Source organism: Saccopteryx leptura, chromosome 6, assembly GCF_036850995.1.
Source record: "Saccopteryx leptura isolate mSacLep1 chromosome 6, mSacLep1_pri_phased_curated, whole genome shotgun sequence".
NCBI lineage: Eukaryota > Metazoa > Chordata > Mammalia > Chiroptera > Emballonuridae > Saccopteryx > Saccopteryx leptura.
In genome coordinates, this window is record NC_089508.1 from 24,422,951 (window position 1) to 24,446,768 (window position 23,818).

General features: G+C 49.6%; 1 protein-coding gene across 1 annotated transcript in view; it reads left to right on the forward strand.

Annotated features, from left to right (window-relative positions):
* POMT2 (protein O-mannosyltransferase 2) overlaps positions 1 to 23,818 on the forward strand; it is a 41,557-nt gene that overhangs the window by 13,311 nt on the left and 4,428 nt on the right. Inside the window, exons 5-15 of the mRNA XM_066341538.1 lie at positions 946 to 1,054; positions 2,597 to 2,756; positions 4,028 to 4,134; positions 4,988 to 5,070; positions 7,530 to 7,639; positions 11,569 to 11,635; positions 14,857 to 14,926; positions 16,979 to 17,057; positions 19,015 to 19,166; positions 19,579 to 19,670; positions 20,742 to 20,818. Of these exons, the coding sequence (XP_066197635.1) occupies positions 946 to 1,054; positions 2,597 to 2,756; positions 4,028 to 4,134; positions 4,988 to 5,070; positions 7,530 to 7,639; positions 11,569 to 11,635; positions 14,857 to 14,926; positions 16,979 to 17,057; positions 19,015 to 19,166; positions 19,579 to 19,670; positions 20,742 to 20,818 (1,106 nt within the window). The remainder of the gene's footprint in view (positions 1 to 945; positions 1,055 to 2,596; positions 2,757 to 4,027; positions 4,135 to 4,987; positions 5,071 to 7,529; positions 7,640 to 11,568; positions 11,636 to 14,856; positions 14,927 to 16,978; positions 17,058 to 19,014; positions 19,167 to 19,578; positions 19,671 to 20,741; positions 20,819 to 23,818) is intronic.

Here is a 23,818-nt window from a genome sequence, read left to right on the forward strand (position 1 = left end):
TGTGCTAGGCCACTTTTCTTGGCCTCAGGAGATGCTGATGAGACACTGTTATATTGGAGCTTGCTCAGTAGTGGGGCAGACAATAAATAAGCCAGTAAATTACTAAGTCTGTGAGGTGACAGCCTAAGCAGCAAATGCAGTGTAGAACATGGCAGGTAAGGAGTAGAGACCTGGAGTGACTGTGTTTTAGGAGGGCGTTCAGTGAAGAGCTCCCGGGGTGGGGGGTGGGGGGCTTGAGCAGAGACCTGAGTGAAGCAAAAGATGAAGCCATGTAGAGATGGGAGGGAGGGAAGAGTGTTCAGGCAGAGGGAACAGCATGCGCGCCAGTCCTGGTACAAGGCAGCCTTGATGGATTCAGGGACTAGCAAGGCTGGTGAGGCAGGGGATGCTGGGAGAGGAGGCTGAGTAGGCAGGGAAACCAGCAGGCCTTGGCACCGGCATGCGGAGGTTGTTAGTCTGAGTGAGATGGGAAGACGTTGGAGAGTTTAAGCAGTGGCATGTGGTAATGAAATTGTTTCAAAAGATCACTTTGCCTCCTGTGTGGAGAATCAACTCCCAATAGAGACTCATGTAAAAAGGTGATACTATCTTAGGTGTAGGTTGTTCGTGGCTATATAAGCAAGGTGGCAGAACTTCCTCTTTGATGGTGGAAATGAGCCGGAGCCCTTGTCCGGGGACTGCTCTATTTGAATGAGTGACATGATCCTTTCTTGGGTCAAGGGCCTGGAAGCAGTGTGAGATTCTGTTTCCTGTCATTGGGCTTGGAGTACCCCCAAGCTGTGGCCTTCCACCTCCCCTGTGCCTCAGTGGCCCATCTAGGCTTGACTGCTTACATTCTTATGTGCAGTTCAGTTAAGCACAACAGAGACTGTTCCTTACTGCTGGGTGTTTGGTTCTCAGGCCCCTCTGATTCCACCGTTTGACCACTGAGCTCATGTTTTTCAGACACAGGATGCCTCACTCTGTCCCAGTACATCCTCCTTGACCCCATCTTGATGTTCTTCATCATGGCTGCCATGCTGAGCACGGTCAAGTACAACTCCTGTGCTGACAGGTCAGAAACCCCGTCTTTGGGAGTGGGGGGCTCAGAAGCTGCAGTAGCTCCACAGCTTCTGTGATGGCTGGGGACAGGGTGGGTGCCTAGAGGACTTGTCTTGAAGCTGAGTTTAAGGCAAGCCAACTTTTTTAAAAACTTAGATTGCCCATTTTAGATCATAAACATAGATTTAAAAAAAAGTTTTCTGTAGATAATACTTGGTTTTGCTTTACATAAGACTAAGAAAATGTTAATTGTAGTTTTCAAGAATATTATCATTTTTACAGGGGGTGAATTTAGGTGGGGTTTGCATATGTTACGGAGGGGTCCTAATGCCTTCCCACCATCTTACAGGCCACCCTTCGGTATAGGTGCTGGTTGGGAGGTCCCAGGACAGCTCCGCCCTTCACGCCCTCCACGCTGGAGGGGAGAGAACTAGAATAGCTACTGCTTGGGAACTGTTTGTGCCCTGCCCCCAGTCCTGACCTAACCATGGGAATTATGTATACCAAGCTTGGCTTGGGTGGTCTCTAGCATCCAGAGGATCCCTGCAGACTTTGCTCAGTTCTAAAGCTGTTCTTGAGGGCCAGGATAGTCTTTTCCAGATCATTCTTCTACCTATGAGAGAATAGAATGGGTCATTCATTCTATTCAAACCAAAAGAACTGGCTCCGCCTGGGCACTTCCAGAAGTCAGCCTGGTTTTACCATGGCAAAGCTCATAAAGTCATGTTATGCTAATACAGCCTGATCCGGTGGCCACCAGCTCGCTCTGGCTTTGAGTTATCTTCTGTTTCCTTCACATTCACTTCCACCTGCGGTTCTTGTGCATACCGTGTGTCAGGCACTGTGCTAGGAGCTGCAGTCCAGGCGTACTTAGGTCCGGGTGTTAAGCAGCGTTCACTCTGGCAGGGAAGGCAGCAGATGATAAGAAATTGGCAGTACAGAGTGCTAGGTGCTCTAAGTATAGCAAACCTTGGAACCGACTGCCGGGGTTGGAACTGTGCTCCACGCTTGCTAGCCATGTTACTTAGCCTCTCTGTACTTTGATTTCCTCATGTGTAACAAGAGGATAATAATGAGATCTACCCCATGGGGTCAGTGAAGGTTAAAGTGTTCATGTGTATAGACTGCTTGGAACAGAGCCTGACTCATAGTAAGCACTCGATAATGTGGCTTTTACAGGGTCCCGAGGTGACACGAAGGAGAGGGCTGACTGAATCCAGTCGCTTCTCTGGATTTTCCTTTGACTTCCGCAGGAGTGGTTACTACAGCAGAGCAAGCCTCTTGCTTACTTGAAGTTCTGTGCTTAGCCAGGAAAGCGGTGACCCCTGTCCACGGGCAAAGACCCTGCTCACCTCACACTGCGCTCTGCAGTTTCGAGGGTTTCGCAGACCATTCCCTCCCTGGAGCTACATGGTCCCGTGGGGCTGGGAGCCCTCAATCAGAGGGCCCAGCTCGGCCTCCCGAGTCAGGGAGCCTCTGCCCTGCCCGCTGCTGCCCTTGCTCTTGGGACTGCTTCCAGATGCCAAACTGAACTCTGTGTCTTGTTGGTTTTCAGGCCCTTCTCTGCCCCCTGGTGGTTCTGGCTCAGCCTGACTGGCATTAATCTGGCTGGTGCTTTAGGGGTCAAGTTTGTTGGCCTCTTTATCATCCTGCAAGTGGGGTGGAACACCGTATCAGACCTTTGGCACCTGTTTGGAGACCTCAGTCTTTCGCTGGTGAGAACCTGAGTACTTGTCGAAGGGTCTTTGCTCCCCAGTGTTGCTCAGCAGAGCCAGTGGCCTGTCCCTGCCTCCTGCAGGCGCGGAGTGGCTGTGTCCCTGGCTGAGGCAGCCGGACCCAGCCACCCTCTGTTGGCAGCAGGCCAGCAGGGAGCGCCTTGCAGCTACGGAGGTTGGAGAACTGTAGAGGGGAGGGTGGCCCAGCATTCTTGGAACTGTCTTTTGGTACTTGTTTCTGCAGTGATTTTTAAATGTTCTGCAAACTACCCAGCCAGGGGATTCTGCCAAATATATTGTAGACACTGACTGCATGGGACCTTAAGTGAAATGGTTAGGGGGACCTTCTGAGCTCACAGTTTTCTTTTTCTGACTCCGGGTTTCCAGATTTGGAAGCCAGGAAGGACCATTAGGGTTTCTTACGATATTGTTTACTAAGGGCCGTTTTTGTGCCAGGCACCATGCGAGATGCTTATCTCATTTTCTTTCTGTCACAACCCTCTCTTTACAAATGAGAAAATCAAGCCGTAGCGCGGTGATGACGTCCCAGGTCATACAGGTAGTAAGAGGCAGGTCCAGGGTTCACACTGACTGAATAAACCCCTGGCTGACTCCAGGCCTGGACTATGTAACTGTGATGCTTCTCCATTACCTCTGAACCAAGTCCCAACAAGTTCATTTATTCATTCAGAAAATACCGACAGGCTCTCCACTAAGTGCGGCACAGTGTGCAGAGGATGAAACAAAGATCCCTGTCCTCTAGACAGTGAGAGAGGGAAGTAGGTAAACAGGCAGTTGTGACTCAGCAAACAGGTTCTGTGGGAGAGCAGAGGAGGGCAGGAGGGCTCCAGGGGGTACGCTGAGGCCTGAAGTTACAGCAGGAGCAGTCACATCGTGTGCTGGGTGGGGCTGGCACAGGGCAGGGAGCACGGGGAGACTGCAGGGGTCGGTGTGGCCGGGGTGTAGAGGGGACCGATGAGAGGGTGCTGAGGAAACGGGCAGCGCTGTGCTGGTGGTGCAGTGACAGGGAGGTCCCCGCTGAGGTCCAGGACAGGCAGCAGAGGCTGGCTTGTGGTCAGGGCCCTGCATTGTTTCAGTGGTGGGGTGTTATGGGAACAATAAGGGTTTCCACATACTCCTTATGGCCATTCGTTTTTTAAGTTATTTTTTATGATTGTGACTTATACATAAGCTCTTATATATAACGCACATAGAATGTATCAGAAATAACAGAGCCCCGTATGCCCACACCCCACACTGGCTGTTTGCAGGTGACCGTGGGGAAACACCTGACCGCTCGCATCCTGTGCCTCATAGCGCTGCCGCTGGCTCTCTACACGGCCATGTACGCCGTTCACTTCGTGGTGCTGAATAAAAGGTACAGCAGAGCCTTTCTAGCCTCTCGCGGCTGCTGAGCCCGTGGATGGCCGTGTGGTTTCCTGGGCCTGTGGTTGGGATGGTAGGACGGGGACCCAGTGTTTTTCTGTTTATTTGCTCCTACATTCTGTCTTTTGGATTTCTAAAATGTTCAGAAAGGCCAACACCCTTAGTGAAAGGTTTCCCAGCAGCTCCTTATACCTAAACAAAGCCCCTTGTGCTTAACAGGCACGGGCCACCATAGGGTGTGCAGCTGGGGCGAGGGTAATAATAGCAATAACACCGGCAGTTCCTATTTAATGAGTAGCTACTAAGTGCCAGGAACAATGTGCAGTGTTTTGTACCCATTATCGCATTTCATTATAATCATGTCTGAGTATTGATTTGCTTAAATCCCCAGTTTATGAGTGAGGAGCTGAGGCTAAGCAGAGCTGGGTCCCGAAGTGCCCCTGGCTGGGCAGTGGCTGAGTCGGGGTTTGAGCCCCCGTTTCTCCTGCTCCGTCACCCATGTCTGTCTCAGGGTACCTCACTGCCACTCTGCTTGTACTTCTTCTTTTTATAATTTTTCCATAGATTTGGGGGTGGGGTGGAGAGAGAGAGAGAGAAGCATCAACTCATTGTTTCACTTAGTTCCATTTAGTTGTGCACTCATTGATTGCTTCTCGTACATGCCCTGACCAGGGGTCAAACCCGTGACCTCTGGCACACCAGGTCAGTGCTTTATGCACGGAGCCACCTGGCCAGGGTGTGGTTGTCCTTCTTTTAAACAAACCGAGAAGACTCTTTCTAGGGCTCCTCGGAAATCATGGTTTCACCCCATTAACTTGGCGTTCTTCTGCTCCTCCTTCCCACAGTGGTCCCGGCGATGGCTTCTTCAGTTCCGCCTTCCAGGCCCGGCTTTCAGGAAACAACCTGCACAATGCTTCCGTCCCTGAGTGTGAGTCTCTCCCGGCCTCCAGAAGGGGCAGAGGGCTTTCCGGGAATTGAATTAGAAAAGACGAGTATGATAGCTTGAGTTATTTTAGCCTGTAGGTGGCAAAGAGGGAGAAAGATGCAGTTATTTCTAGTACAGCTCCTCAAGAGAATGAGTTGGGAACACAGGAAGTGCAGAGGTAGACATCCTGAGCAGCAAACTCTTTGACCCGAAAGAGAAAGTTCTCCATTGCACCTGTGAAAACTTCCACACCAGCTGTGTGGGAGGGCCTGCCGAGGGAGCCTGATGGAAAAACAAGGACCTTCAGGGCCACTGGTCAGTCTGCACCACGGTGTTCTGTGACTCACGCATTCACGTATTCACAGATAGTAGCTGAGCAAGTGTTAGCTATGCTGCAGGCTGTCGGTGGATGTCCTCCAGAGCGCAGTCTGCTGTGGGGCTCTCTACTGAAAGACTGCGTGTTAAGTCTATATATACAGAGGGAACGCAGAGCGGTGGGGATGGGAGGGTGCAAGGGACCACCAGAGCTGGCAGTGGAAGGGCACGAGAGTCCACAGAGGGAGTTGCCTCGGAGTCACGCCCTGGGAGAATGAGTAGATTTCAGCAGATGGAGACGGAGGAAAGGGCATATTGGGCCGAAGGGGCAGCATGACCAAGACCAAGGACCAGGCAAGCTCAAAGCACAGGGTATATGCAGAAAAGTCCTGGAAGACAAGGTTGAACAAATAGGTTGGGCCAGATTCTGAGGGTTTGAAATGTCTGCAGGAGGTGTTTGACTTCATTAAACAGGCACTGGAGAGCCAGTGGAAGTGTTTAGGCAGAAAGCAGGCCAGAAAGCCTGCCGCAGGGAGGTGACACTGGTGGCCAAGTGCAGGGTGGCAGGAAGAGGCTGGGGTGGGAGGCCGGAGGTGCCCTCTGGAAAGCTGCTGCAGGCACTGAGCTGGCACCGAGCCACAGAGGTAAGGCAGACGGGCATGCACACGGGAAACTGGACAGCGTGAGGGAGGACACCGACGTCGCTAAGGACTGGAGCCCAGGAGATTGTTTCCTGGAGCAAGTACTGTGTCTTTAGTCTCTCTGGCGCCTTTCACAGTGCCTGGGACACAGCGGGCCCTCCGAGATGGTGGGAAGAGTGAGAAATGGGAAAGCAGACAAAAAGTTGGTTTGGAAAGGCAGATACTGAGGTCTGCGTTAGGGAGGTTGACTTTGGATGCTTGGGGCAATCCATGCAGTGGGGCTGGGGGCTTGGGCTGGAGCTTTCAAAGGACTTGGCCAAGTGAAGGGTGATTGACGCTGTGGCAGTGAGTGTGACGGTTGGGACCTGGAAAGAGGGGGAGAACAAGGCTGAGGTCAGGGCCTTGGGGATGCAGGGGGAAGGGGACCTCGGGAAGGAGCTGTGGAGGAGCGGTTCACGAGGGAGTGTGAGGTTCAGAAGGAGGGACAGAGAGCGTCTCGGAAAGCCAGGGCTGTCAGCCGCGTTCAGGGCTGCGTATGTCAGCCCGCACTGAGAACTTAGGACCCGAGGCTGTGGGGGTTCGCAGTTGCCCATTTGTCATTTAAAAAGACGAGCTCAGCTTTGTTCTCTTCCATCAAGCCATCCTCTTCTTACTCCCTGGGCGAGAACTCATGTGACCCCGCTCTGGGCTCCCACAGTGTCACACATTGTCACACCTTTGCTGGAGCCCTTGCACATTCCCGGTGCTCATCAGTTCATCATGAAGCCATCTTCCCCAGGATGGGCTCGCCATGGCTGCAGCCAGGCCCTGCTGCCTGTGATCGCTGTGTCCTTGGTGCAGCCTGTGGACCATATGAGTGAGCAGAAGAGAGGAGGCCAGCTCTGGGTGGGGGGGGGGGGGCTGTCTCAGCAGAGCGGGAACGGCAGGGCAGCCAGACTTGAGGGGACTGAGAAAAGGGGCAGTAAAAAGGAAATGAGACTTCTAAAGAGCCAGCCCAGGGCCTGCAGGGGAGGGGATGCTCTGGGCTTTATTCTGTGTGTTGTGTGTATTTTTTATTCAGAGTAAAAGAAAATTTTCCAAATATCATCAAACAGTTACTTCATATGGTACTAGATTCAGAAGCACAAAAGTCTGTCTTAACCTCTATCATAACATTATACCTTGGAGAACATTCCAGTTCAAGACATAAAATGCTTCTTTGTTTATTCCATTGAATGTGTATCCAGACCTTGCCTGAAGGGCAGGTTGTTTGTAATCTTTTGATATTACAAACAGTGCTTTAATAACATTGTCACTACCCAGCTTCTCTGAAGCTCTTAGGAGGGAGGGGCGGGGAGGGCACCTGTAGGAGCTGAGGTCAGCTGTGCACGCTGCTTTAGGCAGTCCCTGCACCGGTGCAGTCTGCGAGCGGGTTAGTGAGCCCTGTGGTTTGGGAGGCCCCTCTCCGTCAGGGGCAGCTTCCAGCACTGGGCCTGTGCACACCCTCCACCGCTGCCTTCCTCCTAGACCTGGCCTACGGCTCCGTGATCACCGTGAAGAACCTGCGGATGGCCATCGGCTATCTGCACTCCCACAGGCACCTCTATCCCGAGGGCATCGGCGCCCGCCAGCAGCAGGTCAGTGAGCCTTTGGTGCACTTGTATTGCAGCAACACCACACCTTTGCGGGACTGAACCTGTCCCTTTCTTGCTTCCCATCCTTTGCCTGCGCCATTTCCCATGCTTGAAACATTCTTCCTCCTCCTGCACCCTTTTCCTCTTTCCTCCGGCTAACCCAGGTTTCCTTAGGTTTCAGCTCAGCTTTTCCCCTCTGACCACCTGAGCCACCACTGCCTGGTCCTGGGTTAGGTCCTCTGCTATGAGAGGCCCCATTATAGGCCTGTGTAGTTTTCATATTGGATTCTGAGTCTGCCTCTCCCCCATCTCTTTGCTCCTCGATGGTTAACTCCTGAGAGGCCCAGGTGCCTAGCACAGTGCCTGGCGTAGAGTAGATGATGAGTCAAGTGCAGTGGCTATAAACACAGACCTGGGAGCCAGACCAGATTATCTGGGCTTCAGTCCTGGTCCCACTAAAGTATGAGGATACCTTTCTGTGTCCTCACCTTTAAATTGGGGAAAAGAAATAGTACCTCTCTCCATCATCAGATTGTTGTTGTGAGGATAAATGGATAGTCCATGTAAAGGGTACTGTGGAAGGTTAGCTGTCAGTATTATCTCCTGAGTGAGCGATACTGTCCATGTCCCTGCAAGGAGTGGGAGGCATGCTTGTGGTGGACGGTGCCTACAAGGGAGAGCAGGATGTTGGAGAGGTCGGTGGGACCAGATTGTGCGACACCTTGTGTGTTACAGTAGATCTGACTGTTCCATAGACACCGGGGAGGCACTGAAAGTTATGAACGGATGACAAGATGTGGTTAGATCTCTGGTGTGGAAAGATAACTCCAGCAAGAGCGTGATGGATTGAGGGGGCAGACCGGGGTGAGGAACCAGTGAGGAGGCAATAGCCGGAGCAAAGGATGGTGAACAGAGGATGGAGGTAGGAATTGATTCAGCAAACGCTTCACAGGTCAGATGTCGGGGTCCAGGAACTGATGGTTGCCAGCAGTGAGCTACGTCCAGGTGTGTAGCCGGGAGGTGCAGGAGTATGTGTGCTAATGCTGCTTCACCACATCCAGAAATGAAGGAAGCAGAGTGACTTTGAAGACGGGAGAGTTTCTTTTGTGTATTTTAGATCTGGGGCTTGTCACAGGAGAAAGCTCTGAGCGTGTAGCATCTGGGTTTAGTGACACAGCAGGATTGGGTGACATGCCCAGAAAGGGCGTGGAGAGGGAGAAGGGCCAGTGAAGGAACCCTGGGAACAGCAACGTTGAAGGTAGCGTTAAAGGTGCTCAGAGTGGCGCAGGAAGAGGCTGACAAGGAGTGAAGGGGACGGTGGGGGGAGAACTGGAGGAGAGCGCACAGGGAAGTCTCCAGAGGAGACGAGAACAGTTCCAGTGCTGCAGAGACCTCCCAACGCTGACGAGGGTGAGGGCAGAAGTGCGCGGTGAGGGCGGAAGTCTCAGACGCAGGGACGAGTGGAGCGGATGATGTGAGGAAGTGGAGGCTGGAGGGCAGGCTGTTACTCTCAGAAACTTGGAAGTGAAGCCTCTCTTCTTGCAAAATGACCAGTGTCTTTACTTTGCAGAAACGTTTTGCTTTTCAAAGTATTTTATTATTATTTCCTTATTTACTCATACTAGAAAGTTGACCCAGGGCATTCGGTTTTATACTCAGTTTCTCATCTCTAGTCCTGTGATTTTCAGCCCAGGCTGCACTTTAGAATCCATTGGAGAGCTTCTAAACAGGCCTGGGCTCCACCCCAAAGATTCCGATTTGCTCGATGTAGGATGTGCATGCACTGTGCCTTTTTGTTTGGACTTGAAGCTCTGCGGAAGAGGCTAATGTACAGCCAGCGCAGAAGACCACGGCTAGCCGTGCTGTGGCGATACCTACCACAGGTGTCATGTAGAAGATAATAAAGTCACAGGGGTGGTGACCAGGAATATCTACACTGTGCAAGGGGAGAGAAAGGCCAAGTTCTGAAGGACCCTATCAGCTAGCCTTAGTGTGTACACTTGCAGCCCAGGTGTGGAGGCATGGGGGATGGTGGTATAGAGAGAGAGCACGTTGGGCCAGGGGACAAAAGAGTCTGGCTTTGTCATCGCCTGATGTGCCAGGCCTTTCTCAGCCATTTCCTCATCTGGAAATGCTGGTGGGGGGTGTGGAGCGGACTAAATAACCTCCAGTGGCCCTCCCCGCCCTGTCGCTTAATGTCTTGTCAGTGTCTCTAGGTCTCAAACTTAAGTGTTTTTAAAGCATTACATTTACAAATAAAATTAGAAGACACAAAAAGTATAAAAAAGAGAACAAAAGCTACATGTAATCTCAGAAACTCAGTGTTTCCCCATAGAGTGTTCTGCACAGCATTCTGCCGAAGCAGGAACCCTGTGTTCCTAGGAAGCCGTGTGCTGTAAACTACTCGACTGTGAAAACAAATGTTTCGATGGGGAAAAAAGGCCATGGACCGTACTCAAAGAAGTAATTTTTAATAGGAATTTTAATAATAATGATTTGTCAAAAAAAAAATAGAGAGTGCACATAGGAGCACCACAAAACTTGAACGAGCAGAGCAGAGCGGGGCCGTACGCAGCGTTGGCTCAGGAGTGTGGCCGCCCCCGCCGTCCAGCTTCCTGTGTGTCAATGCCATCAGCCCTCATTCTTTCCTGAGAAAGCAAAGCCACTGGAATCAGCCGCAATACCTGCATAACTACTTTCATAATATTAATTTCAAATCTCTTTGCAAGTAAATCAGTCATGTTTTGACCAACTGGAGTTATAAATGGTTATGTTGTAAGAGAAATGCCCGTGTTTCTGTTGTTCCTGGGAGTTTATGTTCTTGGTCACATAGTTAGCATGATTGTGTGTGTACAGTCTCCATCCCGAGAGCGCTGGAGTTTGCTGCCTCAGCTTCAATCCTGACTCTTCAGCCAGTAAGTTGTGTGACCTTGGCAAATCACTCAGCCTCAGTCTCCTTGTGGGCAAAGTAAGCACAGTGCATACAGCACAGAGATAAGACCTGCTCCGGGCTTGGAACGGTGCCTGCTGATAAATGGTAGCCATTTCAGCACCAGCATTTTATAAGCCGTTTCCTGTGCTGGTAAAAAAAAAAAATGCTGGCCTGACCTGTGGTGGTGCAGTGGATAAAGCGTCGACCTGGAAATGCTGAGGTCGCCGGTTCAAAACCCTGGGCTTGCCTGGTCAAGGCACATATGGGAGTTGATGCTTCCAGCTCCTCCCCCCGTCTTTCTCTCCTCTCTCTCTCTCTCTGTCTCCTCTCTAAAATGAATAAAAAAAAAAAAGAATGCTGTGAACCATTCGTTGCGGCTGTGTAATATTCGGTCCTGAGGACACACCATCATGTTAACTAGCCCTCCACTTTGGACATTTCTACTGTTTCCAGACTTCTGCTGTTAGATTAATCACAGCATTACATGCAGGTGTACACACATACACACATATGTAAAAATCAGTGGATATACAATGGCTCTGGGCTAAGACTTCAGGTTTCCAGGATGAGATATTTATGGAACTTTTTAGTGTCATTTGGCCACGTTCTAGAAAATATAATAGCATGAATTTTTCATTTAGAAAATTTGAGGCGTGGTCTTACTCTTTAAAATGAACTAAATCCTCTTTGTGTACTGGAGACTGTTCTATAAGTTATTGTGGTTCTTCCTTCGGGGAGGCTGGCACTGAAGATGCAGGTAGATACTAAAGAGACAGAGCCACAGTCTGTGGTGGGAAGAGTCCTCTTGACTGCAGAGGAAGGGGAATCTGCCTCACCAATGCTACTGCCGAGTCCTGCTGGGAAACTCGGCCCTCGGCTTGGTGGCTGGGGCTTCTGAAAGGCTTCAGCAATGTCAGTTTGCTGTCGATTGTCCTGTCTGTGCTGCTAGTGATGGTATTCTCCCTCCCACCCCTTCCTCCCTGCCCCTACCCTCACCCAGGTCACCACCTATTTGCACAAGGACTACAACAACCTGTGGATTATCAAGAAGCATAATACAAGCTCAGGTAATGTGATAAGGAACTGATGCTTCTGGTGTTACTACTTACTCCGAGCTCTCCTTAACATCCCTCGTGTCTCCAAAGGAAGGGTATCGAGATGGGCTTTCCTGAGCATTCTTTGACAACGTCTTTCCTGTCTCAGTTATCCTCTCAACAATTATTTGTTGAGCAGTTACTATTTTCAAAGTGCTGTTGTCAGTAGGGGATTAGCAGTGAGCAAGGCGGATAAGATCTTGCTCTTGGAGCTTTCATTTTGAAGCCAGAGAGCAGGGCCAGGGCTCAGACTTAATCCAGAGGATTACCTGGGCATGCCACCGAGGGCTGGTGAGTAGCCCCAGCTGGGGCCCATGGTGGCTGCTCTCATTTCCTATTTAGAACACTCCACGCATTGCAGACCCTCGCATATGATGTAGCTCAAGTTGTTTTCATATGATAGAATGTTGTTCTCCACTGGTCATCCCTGGACTGACATCTGAGGGCCTGCCTGCCAGCCCTGTGCCTGGGCTTGTGTAGGCTGGCATCTGGTACCTCACTCAGTGCCTGCTGATTTGCCTCTGCCTGGCCTGGGCAAAGCTGCTCTGAGGCATACCTGTCTGGCTATATCTGGTCAGACAGCTAGCTGCCTGCAGGCTGCGCCTTCCGCTGCAGCTGTGAGAGAGCAGAGAACATCTCCTCCTCACTGCCTGGGCCCCTGTAGCTTGTCCTGTGCCATAGGCATTCTCCGTGACTCCCCAGCAAACGCCGCCTGGCTCAGCCTGTCTCGAGTCAGCTGCTCCTGAGCCTTCGAGGGGAAGTGGCGGATGCTCATCAAAATTCACCTTCTTCGTTCCTTCCCTACCTCCTCCTCTTGCCTTGTTTTTGGATTGGAAATGTGGCCTACACAATCACTGTCTTGGCATCCTATTCTTCAGTATTATAAATGATGACACTCTCGGGCAGGGTCTGTCTTTATGCCTTTTTAATATTGGTATTGATTGTGTTTTGATTCAACATGCCAAACTTAGGTGATCTATCACAATGAGGTGTTACGAGGGAAGACCAGCTTTACTTTGAAAGTTATGGGGCACATGCCAAGTCTTTGAACATCCCTGGTCTGTTATTTCATTGTGGTTTCTAGGTTAAAGTAGCTGCATTTCACCCAAGCAGCTAGGGATTTGTGTGAAGGTGGGTAGCTACAAGCACTGTGGGAAGTGCTTGTAGTATGGACTGAGGTCTTTGAGTTCTAGAATGCCTCCCAATTCATACGAAATAAAATTTTCCTCTCAATTAACCTTTTTAATTTGTCATCTTGCTGATTAATCTTTTAAAGAGACCTTAAACGCCCACATTAGTTCTCTAATTCTCCTGAGAGCCAGGGATTTGTGCTGGTAAATTTGTCTTCCTGACCTTGAGTGCTAGTGTCTCACTGTTTACGAGAGAAATTTGCACGGATTCTTCTGTGTGGCTGTGATGACTGCAGATCCTGTTGCCATTGTCATCACCTTTCCGGGTCCTGGTCAGTATTGACTTCTAGATGGTGCAGAAATAGAGTTGACTTCTGAACAATGCGGGGTTAGTGGTACTGGCTTCCTGTGCAGTCAGAAATCCACATATAACTTTTGACTTCCCCAGAACTCAACTACTAATAGCTTACTGTTGACCAGAAGTCTCACTGATACACAAACAATTAATACATATGTTGTATATTATATATATTCTATACCAGTGGTAGTCAACCTGGTCCCTACCGCCCACTAGTGGGCGTTCCAGCTTTCATGGTGGGTGTAGCGGAGCAACCAAAGTATAAATAAAAAGATAGCTTTAACTATAGTAAGTTGCTTTATAAAGATTTATTCTGCCAAACTTAGCGAAAATCCAACATAAAGTACTTGGTAAGTAATTATTATTATATGCTTTAACTTGCTGTAACTCTGCTTTATAAATTTTATAAAGTAAAGTTACTTCCCTACTTTATAAATCACCATTACTGGAGAACCGATGGGCGGTTAGAAAATTTTACTACCAACAGAGATACAAAAGTGGGTGGTAGGTATAAAAAGGTTGACTACCCCTGTTCTATATTGTAATCTTAGAGTAACCTAAGCTAGAAAAAAGAAAACATCATTGAAATAATCATGAAGAAGAGAAAAGATTATTTCAATATTTATTGAAAAAAACCACATACAAGTGGACTTGTGCAGTTTAGACCTGTGTTGTTCAAGTGTCAACTGTAGTCCCGTTTTACTTTTTTATCATTTCATCATTTATTTTCACTGCACCCTTAGCAAGTATATTCCCAGGCACATGATAATCATTGGCCAAATTTGCAGGGTTTAACGTTTGATGTTGAGGAAAGTTGGGAGAATGGTAATTTGCATGGAATCAATTTTCAGAAGACTATATTTTTACTACTAAAAGGAAAAATCTTTTTACTTGGCTTCCTGGCTTAAAAGTCTTCCAGTAGGGGCTTCAGTGCCTGTCATATAAGGCTCACTTTCTAGTGTGGCGTACACAGTCTGCCCCATTTGTTCACACGCTCTTCTATTCTCATTCATCTTGCTGCCTACCCACTTTAACCATATGGAACCTTCAAATGAGTTGTGTTTGTTCATACCTCTGTGCCTTTCCCCACTTGTTCACCTGGCCAAACCCTCTCTCTCTCTCTTTTTTTTTTTGTATCTCCAAAGTGAGAAGCGGGGTATGGGGGAGGGGGTCAGCAGACAGACAGACTCCCACATGCACCCGACCTGGATCCACCCTGCATGCCCACCAGGGGGCGATGCTCTGCTCATCTGGGGTGTTGCTCTGCTGCAATTGGAGCCATTCTAGTGCCCAAGGCAGAGGCCATGGAGCCATCCTCAGCACCCGGGCCAACTTTGCTCCCATGGAGCCTTGACTGTGGGAGGGGAAGAGAGAGATGGAGAAAGGGAATGGTGGAGAAGCAGATAGGCACTTCTCCTGTGTGCCCTGGCTGGGAATCGATCCCAGGACTTCCACAGGCTGGGCCGATGCTCTACTGCTGAGCCAGCCGGCCAGGGCTCCCTCCCTCTCTTTTAAGAGTCTTTTCAAACATGATCTTTGGGACACCCTTCTCTAGTCCTCTGGAACAGCTGGCTGCCTCTCTGTCTGGTCTTGTAGTACCCTGACAGCACCTGTAGCACATGCCCATACTCTGACTCTCCCAGCAGGCTTGCACTGCCAGCCTAATGGGAATGGTTTCAGATATCAGTGCTTGTTTCTCCTGGCAGATCCCCTAGACCCTTCATTCCCAGTGGAGTTTGTAAGACATGGAGACGTCGTTCGACTAGAACATAAAGAGTAAGTAAATGTGCTGTTTGGGATACACGAGTGGAATGGGCACCAAAGGAAGGGAGTTCTTTTCAAGCTGGAAATAAACAGAAGTCGGACTTGGATGAGGCTCCAGTAAATGGATCAAAGCTGCTATGCTCGGATGGCCGAACCGGTTTATGGAGGTTGGTGAAAGAAACATACCAGCCTCTGCCTAGTTTGACTTTGGGGAGCTTTGAAGGTATTTTTTTTTTTTTTTTTTTTTGTACTTTTCTGAAGCTGGAAATGGGGAGAGACAGTCAGACAGACTCCCGCATGCGCCCGACCGGGATCCACCCGGCACGCCCACTAGGGGCGATGCTCTGCCCACCAGGGGGCGATGCTCTGCCCCTCCGGGGCGTCGCTCTGCCGCGACCAGAGCCACTCTAGGGCCTGGGGCAGAGGCCAAGGAGCCATCCCCAGCTCCCGGGCCATCTTTGCTCCAATGGAGCCTTGGCTGCGGGAGGGGAAGAGAGAGACAGAGAGGAAGGGGGGGTGGTGGTGGAGAAGCAAATGGGTGCTTCTCCTATGTGCCCTGGCCGGGAATCGAACCCAGGTCCCCCGCACGCCAGGCCGACGCTCTACCGCTGAGCCAACCAGCCAGGGCCCTGAAGGTATTTTTAAGTTTCCCTTTCTTAGAGGACAAAAGAAAAAATTTCAGTTGCCCAGAACTGCTTCTTAAGTTGCTATCTTTAGAAAGATGTAAGTCTACTTTCCAAGAATATGGCAAACTAGTTTATTTAACCAGTGTTCTCATTGAAAATGACTAATGTAAAAACTGAAATATAACTATAAAACTGGAACAATAGGTAGGCATCTTCTAAAAAGCATCAAAGAGCTGACAAGATAGTAAGGAGTTACCACGCCAACCTCTACCATATTTCCCCATGTTTAAGATGTACCCTAATTTTGGGGTCTGAAATTTGAAAAAAAAAATATTGAAGTTATTGAACTCAAGTTTTATTCATCATAAAATTCATACAACTCTTCATCACTGTCAAAACTCTGATGCATTAACTTGTCTTCATCTGTGTCTGATGACGAATCACTCTTCATATATTGCCTCATCCTCAGTTCCATCTGTGGCATTTGAAATGCCACACTTCTTAAATAATTTGACAACGATCTCAATCTTGATATTATTCCAGGATATTTTCACGATTTCCATTCACTTTTGCAAACTGGATCACTTTTAACTGTACGAAAATCTTTTCTGAGCCATTTCTAGGCAGAACATGGCAAAATGTAACCTACTGTAATTTACCAGTAACAAGTGCGAAACAATGAGCGCAAAGACAAGTGTGAAAAAGCGGAAAATGCAAGTTAAAAAAATCAACAATGAGCACAAAAGCAAGCATGAAAAAGCAGGAAATTCAAGTAAAAAAAATCTATAACCACTTTATAAGACACACCCAGTTTTAGATCCCAAATTTTTTTGGAAAAGGTTGCATCTTATACATGGGGAAATACGGGACTTCTTATTATGGATTAAAGTAAGCATACAAAGTAAATAAAAGCTAAATTAAACCTCCACTTTCCCCACAGATCTCCACTTTATAAAGCTGGTGATGGGCACACAATACAGTGTACAGAGGTGTGTTGTAGAATTGGGCGCCTGAACCTATATAATTATGTTAACCATGTCACCCCAGTAAATTCAGTGAAAAAGAACTGGTGATGGCGGTAGAAAGAGCAGATGGGAGAGAGGAGGTTTGCTGTCTCAGGCTTATGTAGAGTACAGGTTTTCATTTTCTGCTCCCCATACCTGCCCACTGAGTGCCTCAGAGCCACCAAATGTGTTGTCACCGCTCCCACCTGCAGCTGGCCCCTTTCTGGGCATGCAGTGCCGGGCTCCTACCATTTGTCTTCCTGGTTTGGGCAATTCTCCAATTATTTGCAAGAAGTTCATGATATGTTGAATTTAATATTCTGATTCTATTTTTTTTATCTTAATAGAATGACTCTAAGTATCCTTAGTTAAAGAAGAAGCATTGCACACCTTTTTTCTTCAGGATAATAGCACTTCTCTCTTTTAACCTCTAGGACTTCTCGGAATTTGCACAGTCACTATCATGAGGCCCCCCTGACCCGGAAGCACTATCAGGTCACTGGCTATGGCATAGTAAGTGAGCAACTGGAGGGTGAGCAAGATGTAAAAAATTTGGGGACTTGGGTCATGGCCATATGGCAGAACACATCCTCCCTAGAATTCTGGCATGTTCCTAAGGATTGGAGGCTGCACAGGGACTCGGAACATTTGGGAACGTTTTGGCTAGGCTTGCTGTGGGAAAAAGCAGCCCATCAAATCTATTTGTCTCCATTTCTCTCCTTCCATAATAACCAGGCCATTTTTATGTTCTGACACTTAATGTCAAATATGAATACAATTTGGGTCCCTTCTAAAATCACATTGAACATAGAAGTCACAGACCCACAGTGTGACCCAAGATGAATAAATTAGTTTATCCTTTGCCAGGTTCTAAATTCCTATTTGCCTTATTTATTATTATTATTATTACTATTTTGTATTTTTCCAAAGTGAGAAGGGGGAGGGCAGAGAGACAGACTCCCACATGTACCCGACTGGGATCTACCCGGCATGCCCACCAGGGGGCGATGCTCAGCCCATCTGGGGTGTTACTCAGCTGCAATCGGAGCCATTCTAGCACCTGAGGTGGAGGCCATAGAGCCATCCTCAGCGCCCAGGCCAATTTTGCTCCAGTCCACTGGAGAGAAGTCCTAGAAGTTAAAAGAGAGAAGTGTTCCCTTGGCTGTGGGAGGGGAAGAGAAAGATAGAGAGAAAGGAGAGAGGGAAGGGTGGAGAAGCAGATGGGTGCTTCTCCTGTGTGCCCTGGCCGGGAATTGAACCTGGGACTTCCACACACGGGGCTGACGCTCTACCATTGAACCAACTGGCCAGGGCCCTATTTACCTTATTTTTAAAGATGACTTTCCTGGTCTGCAGGGGATATTAACCATGTTTCTTTTGGATTTCCCCTGTATTGGGATGATGCACTCAGTAGAAGCAGCTCAGTGAGCACTTATGGCTTGTGGAGTAATTTGAAACAACAACAACCGGTGGATAACTAGACTTACGACTGGCAGTTACGTTCGCCTCCAGGGGCTTTGGTGTATCAGTAAAAATGCTGGGTTTCATGAAGTGGACTTCCCACCCTCCCTGTTTGCTCATCCCAGTATGTGTAGAGCCAGGAAGCCGACTTTCACCTTTTTCTTGTGGGGATCTCCTGAGGAGACTTACACAAAATGTCATAATTTCCCAAGAGCAATCCCCAGGCCAGACCTTTCTGGCGTAGATGAGTGATGGCCAATGTAATGGATGCAAATGGCCCAAATCTATATCTGTTGGCGCAGGGCAATGTCTTGAGTTTGCTTAAAAACAGATATTTAGAATTTGAACTCTTCCTGTGAAGCGAAGGATTGGCCTTCAGGTCCCAGGAGTCACCTGCACCTTTCCCAGGGGTACAGTGAGAGTTGGAGCGGTCCCTTACCTGGAATGTTTCCGTGGCCCTCCTGTTCCCTTTCCCACTGTAGTTATTGAAGTCAGTCGGTTTAGTCTTTGACCTTTTTTTTTTTTTGGTATTTTTTTTTTTTTCTGAAGCTGGAAACGGGGAGAGACAGTCAGACAGACTCCCGCATGCGCCCGACTGGGATCCACCCGGCACGCCCACCAGGGGTGACGCTCTGCCCACCAGGGGGCGATGCTCTGCCCCTCTGGGGCGTCGCTCTGTTGCGACCAGAGCCACTCCAGTGCCTCGGGCAGAGGCCAAGGAGCCATCCCCAGCGCCCGGGCCATCTTTGCTCCAATGGAGCCTTGGCTGCGGGAGGGGAAGAGAGAGACAGAGAGGAAGGAGAGGGGGAGGGGTGGAGAAGCAGATGGGTGCTTCTCCTGTGTGCCCTGGCCGGGAATCGAACCTGGGACTTCCGCACGCCAGGCTGACACTCTACCACTGAGCCAACCGGCTAGGGCTAGTCTTTGACCTTTATAACATGGTGGCATCTGAAATGTCTTCTCTAAAGTTATGTTAACTTTCTTTTTTCCCCCTTGATTTATGCGGCAGAATGGGACAGGGGATTCAAATGATTTCTGGCAGATTGAGGTTATAAACAGAAAATTCGGAAACCGGATCAAAGTGCTGAGAAGCAGAATTCGCTTCATTCATCTGGTCACAGGTTGTGTCCTGGGCTCCTCGGGAAAGGTTCTGCCCAAGTGGTGAGTGGGGTTTTGCTGTTCCACCTGAGCCTCGTGCTTTTCCTCTCGCACCACCGGCGTACCAGAGGCTTCCGTTCCCCAGTGTCACTGTCCCTTGTTAGTGGTAGGGGGGGAGGTAGGTGGGAGAAAGGCCTCGGGTGTGTCGCAGCACACAGAGTGCCAGGGCTCTTCGTGCTGTATGTGTTCTCATAGTTGAACATTTGTGCATGTGATCTGTGACAACTCTCTGATCTAGATGTCTTTCTAAAATGGTAATGCTGTCTGCTAGACTACTCCCAGGGTAGCTTAAGGTTGAACAAAGCATGGCCACTGGGTTGAAAGAGAGGAGCTCCATGGATTTAAGGGCGTGGGCCACGCTACTCTCTGGTGAGTTTCAGGTCGCCTGAGAGAAACCCGTGACTACTCTCCACAGGGGCTGGGAGCAGTTGGAAGTTACCTGCACTCCATACCAAAAGGAAACCCTCAGCTCCGTCTGGAACGTGGAGGACCACATCAATCCCAAATGTGAGTGTGGTCGCTTCCTGGGCTGACTCAGAAGGGAACATTTATAAGTAACTGTTATCTTAGAAAAATATACTTTTATAGACTGCTGCCACTTTATCTTATTGTTTCCACTTTCTTCTTTAAACCAACTCTCTTCCCATGAGTTGTCTAGATAGATGGGTGGCTCCTTTTTCTTCTCATCTGCTTGAGCTGCCTCGCATTGAGATGCCCGATGACCTCACTTGAGGCCAGAGCTGTTTGTCTCTTTTCATTTCCTTGCCTTTCACGGGGTTGGACTCTTCTCCTTGGCGCCTGTAATGCAGGCCCATCCATCCCATCTTCTTCACGGCTCCTCTGTCTCCTGCGCCCCGGACACCTCCCCACCCTCAAGGCTCAGTGCCGGCTGGTGCTTTCCCTCCGTGCCCCTGTGTGCAGCTCCTCCCTGCCCCACAGCCACCAGCACGCTTACGGACAGTGGCAGCACAGCCCTAGGTCTCAGCCCCATGGCTGTACTCCAGGCTCCGATTCGACGTTCCCACTGCAGCGTCATCTTCAGCTCAGGGAGCCTTTGGGCTCATCATCTGTTCTCCTGGACTTCCCTGTTCTTGCTTCTGCTTGATTTCTCCTTTCCATGCTTCCCATTTCATTCTTTTTACATCCTAATTTAACCAACCAACTAATTATAATAGTTAACTACACAACTCTTTATTGAGTATGACAGAACCGTGCGGGGCCCTGGGGATGGACATACTGGTGGAGGGACAGACGTGGTCCCTGTGCCGACAGCCCTGCCCAGGGCGGGAAGGCAGCACTGCGCCAGTCCCAGGACGAAGGGCACCGAGAGCCACGGGAGCGCCCGGGGCAGGTGGTCGGCCATTGCCTTTGTGTTCCTCAGACACCTGGCGAGGGCTCCTGCCAGCCGATGACTGCTCGGCACTGGGCCCGGCCTCCTCCCTCCGCTCAGCGCTCGCACCTGCACCTGCTCGGTCAGCCTGGGTGGAAGGCAGCGCTCAGATGCCGGCGGCAGTGAGGAGCCCAAGGACCGCTGTGGGGGAGCGTGTGACGAAGGCCTTCTCTGTCATTGCTTTTCAGTGCCGAACATCAGCCTGGATGTGCTGCAGCCCGGGTTTCCTGAGATCTTGCTGGAGTCCCACATGGTGATGATCCGGGTACTGTGGCCCTTCCCATGCAGTGGCTCCTCTGAGGGGCTGGGCCACCCACAGACTTGATCTCAAATCAGCAGCCATGGTGTAGAGCCACTGCCCCTCATGGAGGACTTTGAGAGTGTCTTCACTTCCTTAGTGGGTCTTCAAAAGCGTTTTTCCCTCCATCGCAGAGTGAGGCAGACAGAGATGATGGCAGTGGCAGCAGCAGGAATGCCAGTGAAACCATGTGGCTCTGAGGTGCCAGGCGCTGCTCCAAGCCCTGTACATGTATGAACTCACACTCACACAAGCCCCTGGAGATTGCTGTTCTCAGTTTACAGATGAGGGATCGAGGCCCAGAGAGAGGAAGAGCTTGCCTAGAGTCACACGGCTACGTGTCGGGGGGATCCAGGCCACAGTGCCAGGCCGGCAGGCGTTCAGAGTCAGTGCTGGTGACACGGCACTCCTCTGCCTCTGCCTGGTTCTCCCCGAAATCCCAGCTGAAGATCACAGGACATTGATAGTTCATTTATATGGTAGTTCTTTCATATGTGATTCATTTCATATGATCAATTAGAATGAATAGCTAAATTGAGTGTGTTGTTAACATGCAGCATAAAATCCCAAACCAGAAATTCTTTTTAAGGTTTTCTGAGACTCATTGTTTGTGTTCTGTATCATTAGTAGCTGGCAGCAGTTGTAGCATCAAAGGTTTAAGAAAATTGAGAGAAGAAATCCTTAAATTAAGAAATTCTGGCCCTGGCTGGTTTTCTCAGTGGACAGAGCATTGGCCCAGCATGCGGATGTCCCGGGTTCGAACCCCAGACAGGGCCCACAGGAGAAGCGACCGTCTGCTTCTCTTCCCCTCCTTCCACTTCTCTTCCCCTCCTTCTTCTCCTCCTCCTTTCTCCTCCTCTTCTCCTCCTCTTCTCCTCCTCTTCTGCTCCTCTTCTCCCACAGCCAGTGGCTTGGCTGGTCTGAGCATTGGCCCCGGCTCTGAGGATAGCTCAGCTGATTGGAGCATGGGTCCCAGACAGAGGTTGCCAGTGGATCCCGTTTGGGGCCCACGCGGGAGTCTGTCTGTCTCCCCTCCTCTCACTTAAAAAAAAAGAAATTCTATGAAACAGTTTAACATTTCCACTGTGAGTAGGAGAAACCCTGCTGTAGTTGTTTTATAATTTTTCCAGTGATTTGTGGGGGAGAGAGGAAGGGAGAGAGAGAAAAACATCAACTTGTTTCACTTAGTTGTTCCATTTAGTTGTACACTCATTGATTGCTTCTCCTACATGCTGTGACAGGGGGCCACACCTGTGACCGCTGGTGTGCCAGGTCAATGCTTTATCCACTGGGCCACCCAGCCAGGGCCAACCCTGCTGGAGTTATGTTTAGGGGGAAACCCCTTTGCTCTGGCTTAGGGAGAACCAGTATTCTCTAGGGACAATGTTTCTGAGTCACTGTCACAACCCACAGGGTTGCAGAGCTCCTATAGCAGCTGCTTTTCCTGGTGAGCCCTTGGCAGGTGGACTTTCCTGGAAGTGATTCTGTAAGCAGCATCAGTAAATACAGTTGACTTAAATCTCCAGATTAAATTTAAAAATTCAAATTTTGTCATTTCTGCACAGTGGGAGATGATGAGTTGACAGGAAGCAATCTCTGGGTCACTTCTTCTCTGACTCTCTGCTTGTAGCTGTCACTGTGGCCTGATGACATAGTTCTTTCGAATATGTGCCTGTCAGTCAAAGTATCACTTGAGGTCTGGGTAGAATTTTAAGACTAAGTCTAAATAGTCTCATTTCTTCCTTCAGTACCAAAGCGGTAGAATCAAAGAAGAAGAGGGACACAGTGGACCTTTCTTACTCAACCGATGTAGAGTCAGGAGAGAGGCACGATAGTCTAGAACAGGGGTTGGGAAACTATGGCTCGAGAGCCAGATGTGGCTCTTTTGATGGCTGCATCTGGCTCACAGACAAATCTTTATTTATTTATTTTTTTTGTATTTTTCTGAAGCTGGAAACGGGGAGAGACAGTCAGACAGACTCCCGCATGCGCCCGACCGGGATCCACCTGGCACGCCCACTAGGGGGCGATGCTCTGCCCCTCCGGGGCGTTGCTCTGCTGCGACCAGAGCCACTCTAGCACCTAGGGCAGAGGCCAAGGAGCCATCCCCAGCGCCCGGGCCATCTTTGCTCCAATGGAGCCTTGGCTGCGGGAGGGGAAGAGAGAGACAGAGAGGAAGGAGGGGGTGGGGGTGGAGAAGCAAATGGGCGCTTCTCCTATGTGCCCTGGCCGGGAATCGAACCTGGGTCCCCCGCACGCCAGGCCGACGCTCTACCGCTGAGCCAACCGGCCAGGGCGCAGACAAATCTTTAATAAAAATAATAATAACGTTAAAAATATAAAACATTCTCAAGTATTACAATCCATTCATTTCCTACCGCTCATGTTCATGGTTGTGGGTGGCTGGAGCCAAACACAGCTGTCCTCCGGGACAACACCAAATTTTTATTGGAGAATGCATAATGTATGGCTCTCACAGAATTACATATTAAAATATGTGGTGTTCATGGCTCTCTCAGCCAAAAAGGTTCCCGAGCCCTGGTCTGGAACTTACAGAGGAGAGGGACTTTCTGCCAGTTCAGTGGAGGGGCGCAGGCCTGGGAGGGAAAGGCCGCTTGCCTGGTGCGATTAGCAGGAAGAAGCCCACTCTAGATTTGAAGCATAGAGAACAATGTACAAATGCATATGCCTATAATGATTACAGATTTTTCCTTCCTCCCATTTCTCGGTTTAGTAAAGGAGCTGGATTCTTCAGAGTTTAATGCAGTGAATAGGATGCCCTTGGCTTACTATGGCTCTGGCTGGAGTCCCCAAGTTTGGGACTGGACTATACAGCTTTGAAGGAATTGATTTCCCTCAGCAGACGCTTTTGGGTCCAGAATGATTTCCTTGTTCATTCTGAGCCCCTTCAGATGGCTGTAGTGGTTCAGGGGCTGTGCAGCTAGCCCCGTCGGGTCTGACACTGCC